The 15,688-nt window shown below is 50.9% G+C and overlaps 1 protein-coding gene across 5 annotated transcripts in view; it reads right to left on the minus strand.

The window, feature by feature from the left end:
• The window catches only part of ACTN1 (actinin alpha 1), a 94,748-nt gene that overhangs the window by 17,434 nt on the left and 61,626 nt on the right, over positions 1–15,688 (minus strand). For all 5 annotated transcript variants that reach the window (XM_025444163.3, XM_025444162.2, XM_025444159.3 and 2 more), the window contains exons 4-9: positions 14,225–14,311; positions 12,242–12,329; positions 11,593–11,671; positions 9,293–9,374; positions 7,673–7,758; positions 445–537 (exon numbers count right to left, since the gene is read on the minus strand). In XM_025444163.3, the coding sequence (XP_025299948.1) occupies positions 445–537; positions 7,673–7,758; positions 9,293–9,374; positions 11,593–11,671; positions 12,242–12,329; positions 14,225–14,311 (515 nt within the window). The remainder of the gene's footprint in view (positions 1–444; positions 538–7,672; positions 7,759–9,292; positions 9,375–11,592; positions 11,672–12,241; positions 12,330–14,224; positions 14,312–15,688) is intronic.

The following is a 15,688-nucleotide window of genomic DNA, read 5'->3' on the forward strand; positions in this document are numbered from 1 at the left end:
GCCAGCCCAGGTCCATCTCCAGTTCCTATCATCTCAGAACCAGGTGTTCTCCTTTTCTAGCCCAACCAACTCACAGAACAACAGTGTACCAGGCTAGAAAGGCCCCTCAGAGGTCTTGGCTTAGTTCTTACTTGACAAGTGAAAAAAACCAAGACCCAGACAGGTGATGAGTTTGCCAGGCTCACTGTTGGTTGGTGAGAAAAAAAGCCAGAGACTCGGCCCTCTGGGGCCCAGAGATCGGCCCTGTCTCTGCCTTCTAGGAGAGCCAGAGAGGAGCCGAAGCTGCCCTGGACTTGCTGTGCTGGGACCAAGGACTATGCCCAGCCTTAGACTGCACCCCAGGGATGGGTTTGGAGGTACAGGTTCTGGGGGCTCCCACTTGCCCCAGGGTGGAGTAGGAGAGCCTTGCTGGAGCCAGGCCAGGAGAACCCAGGAGGTACCCACATCGCTGGCCAGCTTCTCATAGTCTTCCATGAGCTGCTCGTTCTCCTGGTTGACGGCCAGCACCTTGCAGATGCGATTGGCTGCTGTCTCCGCCTGGCAACAAGAAAGGGGGGGTGGTGGTCACGGTCAGCCCGGGGCAGCAGGAGCTGCCACCCCTGCAGCTCCATGTGGCAGGAAGGCAGCTTCCAAGGTTTCGAATCCACATCTTCCTTGTCAGCCTCTGCCAGCCCATGCTGGGTCCCAAGGATCAAGTGAGCTCAAAGAGAGATCTTGGTGGCTGAACTCGGGGCCCCTGGAGAAGGATCTGAGCTTGAGGCCAACCATGCATGTTGGGAAGACACTAGCGTGATGACTGATACAATCAAAAGGGTCAGCTCAAGTGAAGAGGTGAGTCTAGAACCCAAAGTGCAGGCCCTGGGATTCCCAAGGCTCATGCTCTCAGGCTGGATTTGCCAGGATCTTGGGAGATGCAGAAATTCAAAGCTGGGAGTCTGGAATAAGGTGCAGAGGGGCCTCTCGGGATCCCTACAGAATCTGCTCCTACCTAGCTCAAAGCCCAAAGAACATCACAGAAGATTCAGGGACCCTCTACGGCATAAAGTGCAAGACTTTAAGGATCAACCAAACACGGGCAGAATGTGCAGGAAGCACAGGCGGGAAAGCTAAGCACAGGTGTGTGCTGAGTGAGAGCTAGGCTAGCAGACGCCGGACATGAGTCCTGGGGACAAGAGAAATGAAAGGGGACTGACTCAGATGCAAAGGCCTGGAAACTCCAGGGCATACCGCCTTCTCAGGCCATGGAGGGTGTTGTGGAATCAACACCAGCAAGGGCCAGACGGTCCTATATCACCTGCCACTCCGGTGATTTTTAAATTCATCTGTTCACATAATGACCCAACTCCAAGGGGAAGGGAACTCAAAGCCTTTTTGGGGTCCTGGGATAGAAAGACAGCCTAGGGATGGGAGCAGATAATGCCGATGAACAAACAGATATGAATCCTGGGGCTCTAGAGAAGGGTGACCCTGCAGATATCAAGGGCTTAAGGGATAGAAAGATGGGACCCACAACTGGTTGATGAACAAGACAAAATCTTATTGCTGCAAGATAAACAGAGGCTAGACATAAGGGAGAACTTCCTGAGAATGAAGGTGCTTTGAACTGAAAAGAAGTAATTCAGATGTAAATGTTTTCTCTTTGAAGAACTTTCCAAATAGGACACACGCCCACTGAATTGTGTGACTGGGAGTGACTGCTGGGATGTGTGTGTGTGTGAGGGGACAGAATGAGCATAAAGGTCCTTTCAGGCTCAAAGTCAAGAGATTGCACCCTCCAGGGCAAGACTTCAGAGTAAGAAGGCCTCCACCAGGTCCAACTGTGGGATTGGCCAGAGGGCCTCCACGATGGGATGGGTCCTTTGAGTCCCAGGTCTCAAGAAACGGAGGCAAGGAATCTAATCCTTAGACCCTTACCCATTTGCCTTCCAGCCTAACTGCCCTGGAGATGCCATGGCCACTTCTCACATGGAGCTCCTGATTGATCATCCTTCCTCTTAAGAGCCAACAGGTAACCACAGGGAATCCCAAAAGGTGACAAGGAGGGACATTCCTTCCTTGTGGGGCTCTGGAAAGAGGAAAGTCATAGGAAACAGACCAACTGCCCCACGAGGAGGGCTGGGGTAGCAATCCACCTGAAGTCACCAGGGCCACTTCCTGAGGCTGAGGCAAGGGACACAGGGGGCCAGTGGTCTCTGTGTGGACACAGGTAAGCTATCCCCAGCATGATGACCCAAGTGGGTAAGAATCAGAGATGGCCCACATCCTAGGCAAGAAGCAGCTCCCACTGTGATGTCTGATGGATAAAGCCCTCCTTGGCCTTGTTATCCTCCTGATTCATCTTGAAATCCTGGGCTCAGTGGTCATAAGCTTTGACTTGTGTGTCAATGTCAAACTGGTAAACTAAATGAGGCCTGTGTTCATTTTAAGAATTTTAAGAGATCTGTCCTGTGAGCCACAGGAGCCTCCCCCATCCCTCAGAGACTGTTGGCTGTTTCAGGGTCAACAGAGGCTCCTTCTGGATGAAGTCTGGCAGGGGGGAGGGGAGTCCCAAGTGGGCCACCTGGGAATTTTTCAGAGACCTGCCTCTTTCCCAAGCCAGCAACTCAGCCTGCCTACACCCAGGTGGCTTCACCCAGAGAGACTGAGAAAACCCATCATTACAACCAGGAAATCTGCCTTTGGAAAGAAAGGATAGGCATTACGGAGCAAGAGTACTTTCTTTCAAAAAGGCAATGGCCTGTCTGCAAACTCCATCAGGGTTGCCTCTGCCCTCAAGGGACAGCCCAGCTCCCACAGTTACCTTTAGGAAAGAAACAGGCTCCTGGAATCCAGATTTTATTTTATGGGGAAGACAGGTAGAAACTTCAAGGCCTTGATCTATTTCTTTTGCTCACTGCTTAACTCCCCTAGGCTGGCAGCCACCCTGCTGCAGAAGCCTACTACGTGACACTTGCTTCCACATTGGTCCTTTTACAAAGAATGGTTCAGCCATCCAGCACCCCCAGCCCAGGAGGTCACAGAGACCACGAAGGAAAGTAAGGTCTATAGGACATAATTGCTGGGGTGGAAGGCAAGTGAGACTTTTGAGGGTGGGATTGAAGCCTACCCTAATTGTCCCACTCATTTTCTAGAAATGGTTTCTCCTGTGGCTACAAGAACTCCATCATGATGGGGGATTTAGGAGAGAGGTACCCAGCACCACCATGTCATAAAGAGACTGCTCAAGGGAGACATTGGTTCTAGGGGAGGAAAGACTCAATCTCTTAGAGAAACAGAAATTGAAACACCATCAGAAGAACAACCCTAGAAAAGTCCTGGCCTTAGGCTGTTCTGGCAAGAGGAGATGGGGTGCTTTGGACCCCAAGAAGCAAAACCAGACTGCCCAAGACCTTTCTGATGTTGACAGGATTTGCATGAAATCAGGGACATGAGTGAAAATAACAGGAACAGGCTGAGAAAATATTCCATAACACTGGGCAAAAGGATCACTTCTAAATGCCAAAGGAAGACTTCTAGACATTTGTGTATACCTTCCCTTGGTTTATTTTTCATGACTTACATTCAACTGTATTATTATGCAGCTTAACACAGAACAATCTGGTTTTATGTTAGAGTTGTTTTTTAAGTTATGGACTATTATTCCTGGAATACTAATAACTTAGCTATCCCAAGCCAAACTGCTGTTCTAAGAAGCAACATCAAATTCACCGGTACAGGTAGTGACGTCTACCATCCAAAGTGCATCCAAGTGACGCACAATGGCTCTGCCTTCCACCACTCACAGATTCACATGAATGCCACAAAAATGTCACCTGTGACCTTTTTAGTCAAAAATCTCCCAAATTCTATCTAGAATTGCCCATTTCCTTCCTCCCACAGCCTTTCCCAGAGTCTAAATCAGCAGCCAGCCCCAGTGTCCCTGCCGGTGGGGCCCGCAGGCCAAGGGGCTCAGCATGCTCCCCAGCAGCCATCATCTCCGGCTTCACTCGTGTGCCTCGCGCTGGGCAGCGGGAGGGCCCTGGCACCACTGTTAACTCACCCTCCCCTCACAGGCTGCACCGTCACACCTTGAAGCTGTCACACAAGCTGAGACTGCCTTCCCAACCCTTGCCACACCTTCACTAGAGGACTCCTATTCAACCCTTAGGCCCCCAAGCTCCAGGGCCTCTCATTCAAGAAAGCTGTCGTGTCGTGCAGCCCCACAGCCCTCTGATCCACTTGTCCCCTGCTCAGCTCTGTGGCAGAGCAGGCGCTGATCAGATGGCAGCCAAGGCTGGCTTCTGGGTGGAAGGGCTCCCCCAAGTGGACTGTGCATTCCTCGAGGGCAAGAATGGTGGTTCCCTCCAAGAGGAGATTCATGATGTGAAAAAGCAACCGACGGGCCAACAGGGCAGGTGCAGACATCACCATCAACTCCTGAAAGCAACCAGAAACACCTACCGCAGAGCTGGTCAGGGCCAGCTCATTATTTCTCACAAGCATCCCCAACAGACCATGAACTTCAAAGCACAGATTACATAAACAAAATCCGCTGCTTTCTGATGATTCTAAATCGACACAGGGGAAGGGGAGGAGTGAAGAAAACGGAGAAAGAACCAGAACCCAAACCACCATTTCAAACAGAAGTGGGTCTTTGTCTGACCAGGAAAACCAACGACGTGCACTCGCGTGCTACATGCCTGTTTATGGGTCCATGGACTGTGACACACACTCGCCCGCACACGTGTACACACGTGCATGCATGCAAGACACTCTGCCGTCTTTCTAGTTCCACTGTCCACGGCTTGACAAGGGAAAGACAGTGGAGAGGATGCAGGGCGTTGGGCATGGGTTTCAGCATATTTCCCCCCACTGGCACCAGACACGGAGACAGTCAAGACAAGAAGAGAGTATGAGTCTGAAAGAATCCTCCTTCTTCCATAGGGGAGGGGGAGACCTCCCCTACCCCTGGCCCACTTGGCTCTAAGCAGTTGCCTGAATCCTTAGAAGTAGTTGGGGCCAACTCCGGAAGAGGCCCCTGACCCGGGACATGAGAATGCACCACCACCTCCACCCACTAGTGACCTTGTCCTTCAATGTGGACAAAAGTAGCATGAAATGATTGCAACAAGGATGAGAGGGAAGGAAGAGGGCATGGGCGGGGGCCGGGAGCGGGGGGGCGGGGGGAGGTGGCATGAGACCCGGGAGGGAAGAAAGCAGGCTGCTACATGCACACGCACATATGCACATGTGAGCACATACTCTCGCACACACTCCCGTCCGAGCATGATCATCAGCCAGGACACAGGGAAGGCCAGTGTCAGCAGGCATGAAGCCCAGGAGAGAACCCTTGGAGGAGCAGGGGAGAAAGAGGAAGAGCTGGAAAGAGGAAACCCCCCCTCACCCACCCCAGCTGTGGCTGCAAGCAGGCAGGGCTGGGAGCCCACCCGAGAAGTAGACAGATGCTGCTTACACCCTGGCTGAGAGGTGGGGGGTCAGAGGAGCCAGAAGAAGGTGACAAGAGAGCAGCAGCAGAGATGGGATAGAGAAAGGAAGCAAGAAGCAGACCAGAGAAGAGGCTGGAAGGGGCTGGAGGGGGGTGGAGGGCCAGGACACCTGTGAGGCAGCCTGCACACGGGACAGCTCTCCAGTCTCAGGGGGGACAAGGTGAGGCCCGGAAGGGAGGCAGGGAGAGTTCTGGGTGCCCATCTGGCCAGGAAACAGGGCTGCTACTAGCTCACACGGTGTTTCTGTGTGATTGAGAGGCGCCTCTTCCCAAGGCACCTCTATTGGAAAACTATCATACTGCTGTGTTTGAGAATGTTTCTACTGCCATCTGCAGGAGGACCTCAGTGACAAATATTCAAATCTCCACGGTCTACAGTGGACACAGGGTCCCACTGCGGAGCGTGCAGCCTGCACCACGTCCGTGGCAGGCCCGGCTGGGAAGGGCTCTGAGCCTCCGGCCCGGACGCCAGGAAGACGGCAGGAAGATTTCTCCCTGCCCGTCTGCTGGGTCATTTGAGAGGATGGGCTGGCCAAAGCAGGGAGGGGAGAAGAGGAAGGAGTCCTGAACCTTTAGGGGAACAGTCAGGAAGCACAGCCAAGAGCTGTACTCTCGGGATAAGGGCTCCTGACTCAGGCTCCAGGGAAGGAGCGGAGACCGCAGGCTTCGTTCCCATCCGCGGCCGCCAGCGCGTACGGACAGAAACACGGGGGCCGGCCAGAGGCTGGGGCTCTCCGGCACCTTCCGGCGTCCCGGCCAAGGTTCAGAGAGCACCCTGCCCTCCTCCAAGAGGCAGAGGGGCTTCTCCAGCCCCTCCTGTCACTGCAGGGCTGTGGCCCCACGGGGCGTTGCCAGAGCATCCAGGGAAGACTGAAGAGGCGGGCGGAGGGTGGCGGGGAGAGCGGACGAGGCCGAGGGGGAGCTCACCTTCCGCGCACCCGAGAAGGCGTGGCAGTGACATGAAACAATAGGGCACATGGCCTTCCCCTCCGGCCTTAGCGTGCCTACACATCTGCACAGAGAAGGAGAAGAGGTTGAGGAGAAAGGGCGGCGGCAGCAAGAATAAACCCAAACAGCCGTGGTGGACGGAGAGGACACAGGACAGTTGCATGGGCAGCAAATGAGGGAATGGGCAGAAAGAGGAAAAATGAGATGGTGGGAGGAGTAAGGGGAGGGGAGGGAGCACAAGCTAAGACAGGGAAGGGGGAGGAAGAGCAGAGGGGAAGGCTGGGCGGAGGTGGGGGGAGCACCCCCATCATGCATTTGGAGACAGGTCACTCAGACTCCATGCAGAGGGTGAGGAATTTGCCTAGCACATCCATGTGATGTGACAAGTCCACAGCCCCAAATCATGAAGGCCCGGCCTGCGGTCTGTGGTCATGTCGACCTGCATGTTGTGTTTCCAGGGTCCTGCCTGTGAGACGGGTCTAGGAGAGGGGCTGCTGCTGCCTGAGCTAAGCTTCACAACAAAACATTCAAATCTTTAATGTCTGTGGTGTGAACAGTGCTCTTTAGTTGTGGTACCCTTGTGCAGTGCAGAACCTGCACAACCAGACTTTGAACTCAGGCCTCCCTCCCTGAGCAAAACTGAGCCAGGGTATTTGAAGGGGTTCACAGCTGCCCACCTCCTCCCTCCCCCCACCTCCAAGGAGGGGATATAGAAGGATATAGAAGGTACCAGGAACCCACAAGAAGCTGTGGACAGATTTGCTAAATCATGCCCATGAGTGGGAGAAAGGTGGGAACTTTGTGACACGTTTGTAAAATAGGTCAGTGAAGACAGGAGATGCCTCTCCAGGAGAAGCCCTGCGGCTCTTTTAATGCCTGTAGCTTCAACGAAGGTGAGCACAGAGGAGCTGCTGCCCACTGCGCCTTGCAGGCATCCAGAACCCCCAGGCTGACTTCACACAGGCAGCTCTTCCTGCTTAAGCCAGCCCTCTGGGCCCCAGAAGGCGAGCTCTAGCCCAGTCTTCTCAGAGACTGCAGAGGAAGAGGAGAGAAGGAGCAGAGATGCAGGGTGGGAGAGGAGCCGAGCAAGAGCAGCACGCCACGTTGGCACCGGGAGCTAACTCTACCAAAGAGACCATCCAGACCCTGTTGCCGGGGAGAGGCGGGTGGGGCAGGGGCGCATGGTTTGGGGCCCGGCATGAGGTGTGCTGCGCAAGGAAGGGGCAGGGGCCCTGGTACCTTCTGGGCTCCAGAGAAGGCATGGTAGAAGCTGGACACGTAAGTCATGATGGCTTTCTCATCCGGTCGGGCGGTTCCGACGATATCTGTCAAGAAAAATCTGGAGTTAAAAGCCAGCTGGTGAACACATGATGCACTTCCTGATGTGACGTGGAGAGTTTATAGAACCACCAAGTCCTCTTGCCCAAATGTTGAGCCTGAGTCCTACGGGCTTCTGGCATCAATCTCCATGTACAGGAACATGAGAGATAGACAGTGGAGAAAAATAGTGCCCCAGGGAAACAAACAACAGACCCTGAATATGGAACGTTCCATGAACGGCTGGCCCGGTGTCTGTAGCAAGTTCAATGGCAGGAGGAAAAAGGAACGGAAGGAGGAGGGAAGTGCTACAGATGGGAAAAGACAGAAGAAATAGAACTAAACGCCACATGCAGACCTTATTTGGATCCTGATTAAAACAAACTAACTCGCAAAAGAAATGACTGGAAAAAATTTGATTTTGAATTGGGCAGTAGATATATCAAGGGATAACAGTCAACTTGCTAAGCATGAAATTTGTTTCATGGTTGCATAAGAAAATACCCATATTTTTAAGGTATGTATTCTGAAGTATGTAGTAGTGAAATGCTGTGATGTCTGCGATTTGTTTTCAAATACTTCACCTAAGGGATCCCTGGATGGCTCAGCAGTTTAGCGCCTGCCTTCCACCCAGGGCGTGATCCCATAGTCCCGGGATCGAGTCCCACATCAGGCTTCCTGCATGGAGCCTGCTTCTCCCTCTGCCTGTGTCTCTGCCTCTCTCTCTCGGTCTCTCATGAATGAATAAATAAAATCTTTTAAAAAATAAAATAAAAATAAAATAAAATACTTCACCTAAGAAAACAAAAGGGGAAAAGAAGTGGCAAAGTCTATAATTGTTTTATTGGGATGATGGGTATATGGAAGTTCATAGACTAGTCTTCCAGCTTTGGCATATATTTGAAAATGGTCCCAGACAGACATTGTCACACACTATCCCCTCTCCCTCCTATTCTCCCCTAAGGGCCCATTCATCTTTCTAAAAAGTACTTTGCTTTTCCATAAATGCTGGTTGTCCCTTCCCTCTCCCCTACAAGTCAGGTGTGGATATAGACCCCAAACTCCTAACCACCCTGTGAAGTACCCTGAGAGCTCTCATGTGTATGGACATGTGAATAGACTTCTGTTTGCTTTTCTCTTGTTAATCTGTCTTTTGCCAGTCTAATTCACAGGATCCCAGCTGGAGAGCCGGAGAGGGTAGGGGAAAGGAGTTCTTCCCTCCCCTACAACAACAAGGAAATGCTGTGTTCCATCCCAGCACCCACTACCCCGATTCCAAGATGGAGACGGGAACCACCCTGAGGCGGTCAGTACAGAGCAGCCTCAAAGGCACCAGCCAGCACCCATCGCCAGCTAGCCTCCTCTCCAAACCCCAGGGAACTGAGGAATCCCTGACAGGCGGGTGCCCCTTGCCCCGGGCTCTCCAGATGAGGTCCCAGAGCCAGGCCTCTTCCCTTCCCATGTCAGGCCGTTGAGGCCCATCCCTCTTCTCTCTGACAGGTGAGAGAAGAGCCAGAGGCACAGAAGGAAAACACCTTTTACCTTCAGCATCCAACATCTTGGGGATGTCCAGGTACTTCTCTGCCACATCAAAGGCTGTGTTCAGATTTGTGAGTGGGTCGTCCTAGAGGAAGAAGAGGATGAAGGCATGGGGGGAGGGCCTAAGAAGTCACCGGTAACCCACATCTGGTGGTCAAAGATGGGGGCGCAGAGAGGACTTCCATGGTCCCCTCTCCCCCAGGGCTTGCTGGGTGGGCATTTACAATACCAGTTTTCCTTCTCCAGGCCTCATGTGTCAGAGAAACAGGGTGAAGAACACTGGCCTACAGCCCAAGAAGGAACAGCTCAGATATACACACTGGAAGAGTCCACAGGCCTGGGCACTGTTGGTCTTGACTTCCAGTTGCAGCTCTCCCAGCAGCTGGCAGGGGTGGGGCGGGGCTGGTCAGTAACCCAGCCTCCACTTCCCCTCTGGTATTAGGAGGTGCACTGGGAAACCTCAAGCCCCTCTGCTGCTTCACGGTCCATGAAATGTGGGGGCTCCTTCAAACGGCCACAGCCTTTGGACTATTCTGGCTTCTGGCACCATCTCTAGAACACAGACTGGGGACTGAGAAGGATGCGGAGGAATGAGAGCCCGTGGGCACCATGGGTGGGACAGGTAAACCAGTGCAGCTGCCATGGAACATTAACACAGGAGGGAGGGTCCTCAAGTTAAACCAGGACTGCCGCATGACTCAGCAATCCCACCTCTGGGTACATATCCCAAAGAATGGAAAGCAGGGACTGCAGGAGATAGCTGGACGCCCCTATTCACAGCAGCGTTATTCACAAGAGCTGCGGGGTGCAAACAGCACAACTGCCCAGTGACAGATGAGCAGACTAACCAGGGTGGTGTCCACACAGTGGACCATTATCCTGCCTTCAAAAGGAAGGACATTCTGACACATGCTACCACCTGGGTCAACCTGGAAAACTTCAGCTCAGTGAAACAAGCCAGACACAAATACTGTACAATTCACTTATATATGAGGCGTCTAGATGACTCAAACCCGTCGACTCAGAAAGTAGAATGGTGGCTGCTGGGGGCTGGCAGTGTGGGGAGTGGGGCATGATGGTTTCGTGAGTTTGGAGGCCCCATGGTACAGGATGAAGAGCTGAGGAGACAACCTATGGGAATGCATCCCTGCCACCACCCTGGACACCTCAGCATGGCTTGGGTTTTTACATCATATATGTTTTGTGTTTTCATGTACGTTACCTTTTACGTTACGTGTGCTTCACAACGATTAAAAGAATTTCTTCTAACGTGGGGAAAAAACCACCACGTAGGGATGGGAGCTCCTTGCTAGGTCTCCCGCACTATTTCCTGGCTCTCTAGAATAACCTAAAGCAACCTGGTTTTGTCAGCCCAGGACTCAGTTTCCTCATTTGCTAAGATGAGAATCACAAGGTTACAAAGAAATAAATAACATTCATCCAGGATGCTTTCAGGAAGAAACTACTCAAAATAGAGAAGGTGGAGTCCTTCTGGGAAAGTTTCTGACGGCTTCCAGAATGATTAAAAAAAAAAAAAAAAAAGACAATGCCAAGCAGTGAAAGTCACTTCCGTCCAGGACCTCAAGTAGCCCTCAGGCCCCGGGCTACACCCACAAGCCACACTCAATTTCCAGGGACAGCCAGGCTCCCTTGCCCACGTAAGGCCACAGCGGGAAGGAAGAGCTTCCCAGCCAGAGCCCCACAGCTCTCTCCTGTGTCCAAATGCCAGCTAGCTCTGGCAACCCATGCTTTCTGGAAAGCATTCACAATTCAGTGAGACCAGGTCTGTGCTAGGATTTGGGCTGGATTTTGCTGATGCAACTAAATTAAGGAGAGGAGAGACAGACGCAGTGAAACAGGGAAAAAAGATAAGACACACAGGGTGGGCAGCTGGCCGAGTAGCAAAGGCGCCTAGGCTCTCACCCCCCAGATGACTAAGACCCCTGCAGTCCGTGGAACGGGGGAAGGGACTGAACAGCCACAGGCAGCAGGGCCCCACTTTATAGGGGGTGGCAAATGGCTATGGATTCACTGGCTGCCACCACATCGACACAGGGATGCCCACCGTCACTGAAGTGCATCAGGCAAACAGTATGAAGGTATGGGATGCCGCCTCTGGAAGAAAAGTAATTACCACTTCTAGGGTTTCCTGCCTCGGCTCTGTTTGATTTGGCCACACAGCTCTCAGGTAAGTCAGGAGCTTCTCAACCTCATTTTCTTCCTTGCCAGGCAGCTGAGCTAGAGTGCAGGGACCCTCCCACCCACTAAGACAGTGGCCTGGGAAGTCAGGCGAGCACACGTACCTTCCGCAGCTTCCCGTAGTCAATCAGCTCAGGCCGGTGTCGATGGATCAAGGCACAGAAACCGAGGCCGTCCTTCCAGCTGTCCGAGGGAGAGAGAAGGTGGGAGGCAAGCTGGTGAGTGGGGCTGGACAGAACTCTAAAAGAGGGGAAATCCCTAAAAGAGAATTGGGGGGGGGGTCCTCCTTTTTTCCACAGAGTGCTTTGGAGCAGGAATGAGGGGAAGACAGGATGAGAAGAAACATTTCTTCCGGCCACAATCCCAGGCACTGGGGTCAGGATCCTGTGGGGCCTGAGAAGCTGAGACACCTACCACATCCAACTTAGTCTCCACCAAGGTCTCTGTCTGTGCCCCCCCTGCTCTATTCCAGTGCCCCAGGCTGGAACTTCCTGGACAGTCCCCTTGGGAAGCTCCCCAGTAGCTCCAGCATCAAGCAAAAGCATACACAGCAGCACAACCACATCAAAGGCACTGCTGGGAGAGAAGGAGTGTTGTGGGGGCAGGGGCTGTGGACCTCCCCTAGAAAGCCACTTCTTCCCCAAGGACCTCTGCTCTGTTCTAGAGCTGAGACTAACCCAGCCAAAGGGGGCCGAGGGGTCTTAGGGGAACAGCATAGGTTCTGCAAGAGCCCCTCAGCCCCCAGCCACTCACCTTATGTGGAAATTCTGGATGTTGACATTTTTGTAAGGGGCTGTCTTTCTTTGACACCACAAGAGCAGCCCTTCCTTCGCAGAAGTCTCTGTGAGGAGGGGGATGACGGGCGGAGAGGTCAGTGGGCTGGCTCACCACAGAGAGGGGGTGTTGGCTCACAGGAAGCCCCACCAGGACCACGGGGTCCCGGCTTGTTCACATGAGGGGTCCCTACAAAGACCCCTAGATTCCAACCCTGGGGCTACCGGGCCACTAAGAGTTTCCTCAACAAGGTTTGAGAAGTTATTTGAGAAACAAAAAAGTAAGACAGGCAGCTTTTACGAGCTAGCCACATTACATTTAAATATTGAGGTAATGGCCTTTCAAACTTTCAGAATACCTCCCCCATCATTCCCCTTTATTCAAAGACATGTAGCACTACAAAATAAATCAGCAACCTATGTGAGGTCTATGTTTGATTGGTCTATAAAATCTAAAGTCCTGGAATCTCCACACAGGGGTCTACAAGCTGTGCAGAGTACACACAGCCGTGTGGGGCAAAAGCATTAGGATCATCTAAAAAAATAAAGTTCCTTTATATTTAATGCATGGATTGATACCATTGCTGTATGTGTGAAGCAGACCCGTGTCTGTAAAATAAAGCAAGGAGGTATCCGAGGGGACCCCAGGAGCTCCCAGCCCAGAAGGGCTGCAAACCACACTGCCCCCATGGGCTCACATCTGTGAACTGCAGATATGGTACCCAGCAAAGAGGGTTCCTGGGTGATCTCATTTACTCTCAATTTACAAAATGGACTTTTAAATGACATTAAATGATTTCTGCAAAGATAATGTTTCCAGCGCAAGCAAACAAAAAAATCAGCAAAGCTAATGCTTCTACTCAGCTCAAGCTCATCAGCTATATAAGATTAAAACAATGACAACAGCCCCAAAGAATCAAATTGATCTCATCAAGAAGGCAATTTGAAAGTGGATTTATATTCACCATCACTAACTAGCACCGTATATGAAGTGGACACCTTTTTAGCCACTTCCACCCTAAATACCATATATCTATAATCCAAACTTCAGATGGCTGTATCATCATGTGTCAAACCAAAATTTCCATAAGAAAGTGATTTATTCTACATTCTTCCCATCAAAAAAATTACTTTGAATAAAAATCTTTTTAAGATTCACAGGACATGACCATGAACAAAAATATATTTTTTAGGTTACATATTTATTTTTTTGGTCTCTGCACCGGGTGTGGGGCTTGAACTCACAACCTCAAGATCAGGAGTCACACGTTCCACCAACTGAGCCAGCCAGGTGCCCCATGAATACAAAATATTTTAAAATATTATCTCCATCTCACCTTTTTAAAATTTGTTTTGGTGTGTATATTTCATAATATGAATATCAATATACTAATATAACTTATTACAAAATAAATACACACATATCAGATAGAAAGCTCAAAAACTGCTGGAGTGTGGAATCAAAAGTTTATTTATTTATTTATTTTCTTTCCTTTTTTTTTTTTTGGAACCAAAATTTAAAAAGATCCCAGCCCCAGACTACCATGGCCTCTCAAAGATCTGTGAAGTGGCCACCAGAGGGCACTATGGGAGCAAAGTGGAGACCCTGGAGTAGACTCGGAATCCTGAGACACTCTCTCCTGGTTACTAAGCTATTTCCCTACCCTTTTGGATTGAACAACCTAAAACCCAATACTTCCCACAGCACCTTAGTGTCCCAAAGTGAGGAGGATTCTCTGGGGCCAACATACCAGTGGGAACCAGCACCTAAGCAGTTCTGATTTCTTTACAGATGAGGGAGGCAGATGCCAGCGATGGGCCAGAAGCCCAGGATGTGGTCCACAATTAGGCCCCTGTTGCCAGGGGTCAGGGAATTCACCAGGCTGAGCTCAGGGAGGAGGATGGTGAGGGCAGGGGAGAGAAGGGAGCTTGGGAGACTAAAGGCACAGAGCAGAAGACCCACCTTCCACAGAGATGTCCTGGATGGCAAAGCGGAGGATGATGGTCCAGATCATGCCCAGAGTCATTTTCACATTCCCATCCACGATTTCTAGAGAAATGGCATCAGGACATGTTAGGATGGCTTTTAGCAGGGGCAGAGTTAAAATTCCCGGAGTGCCCACATCACTGAGAGTACAGAGACAGAAATCAAAGACCACACAGCTCCACCTCTAGGGAAAAGTAAGAATGTTTTTAAAAGTACTATTAGGCATCACAGGTGCCAGGAAAGAAGTCTATTTGGGGGTGATCCAGGACACAGGGTAGGTGTGACCAATTTCACTGGGTACATCAAGGAAGGCAAGAGAGAAGGGGGTGTCCTCACCAGCCTGACAGAGAAGAGGGAGAGGTTTCTAAATCATCACAAATGTTCTGGCAACTTTGTGAGTTGGGGAAGTCTGGGTAATCACAGCTCTCAAATTAGCCATCCACACGCAAAAAGCCAGTGTAGGGAACAGAAAGCAATCAATCCAACAAAGCTTTGTAAACTGACATCTTGAAGGATTTACTAACTCACAAATCAACCCCATGGCATTACTTGGGTATCAAAATACATATTTAAAAAAAAATCAAACAACAGCTTCCAGATCACAGTTAAGAGATAACCCACTAAATTCAGTCTAAGCAACACTTTAGATTTTTTTTAAAATGCTATAAATTCTATGAAGTAATTCTTTCCTTCCTTCCTTCCTTCCTTCCTTCCTTCCTTCCTTCCTTCCTTCCTTCCTTCCTTTCTTTTCTTTCCTTTCTTTCCTTTCTTTCCTGCTTTCCTTCTTTCTTTCTTTCTTTCTTTCTGTATCAAGCCCAGAAGCAGGGAATACAAACATAAGTACCTGTCCTTAAGGAGCCCAAGACATGGAGTCCTTTATGGTCTTGGGGGCTAAGCCCATGACAATCAAATGCAGACTCCTTGCCTTCACCTGCTTCCAAACTAGGAGACAGTAACTCAGCCCCATGGCAAGGTACTCTCAGCTAACAGTCTGGCATCCAAAGAATATCGTATTTTTTCCAACCTGAAAAACTAACTATGGGAAAAAAAAACAAAAAGAACCATGAGAAGGGGTACTTCCAGGAACTCCCGATATCCTGAGCCCATGTTCACTAGGGTCTGCTTCCAACAAGTGTCTTAAGCAAGAGTAGATTCCACTAAAGAAACTACATTCTAAGATCTCATCCCCTTTCTCAAAAGGGAGGGCAACACCGCATGCTGCTATATATCCAACAAGGTACAGAGCACTGCCGCTGCTTCCCGGTGAGGCAGGTGACTCTGCTGAGCCTGTGCTGGGGTGCTGAGGTGGACAGGTGACCACGTTGGACAGGAGACAGGATGTAACTCTTCCTGCTAACAAGGGCCTTTCAGAGCCCGTCCCAGAGCCCCAGACACCAGCAGGGCACAGATCTGAGTGGGAGGAATTCGATAAGACACAGA

Source organism: Canis lupus, chromosome 8, assembly GCF_003254725.2.
Source record: "Canis lupus dingo isolate Sandy chromosome 8, ASM325472v2, whole genome shotgun sequence".
NCBI lineage: Eukaryota > Metazoa > Chordata > Mammalia > Carnivora > Canidae > Canis > Canis lupus.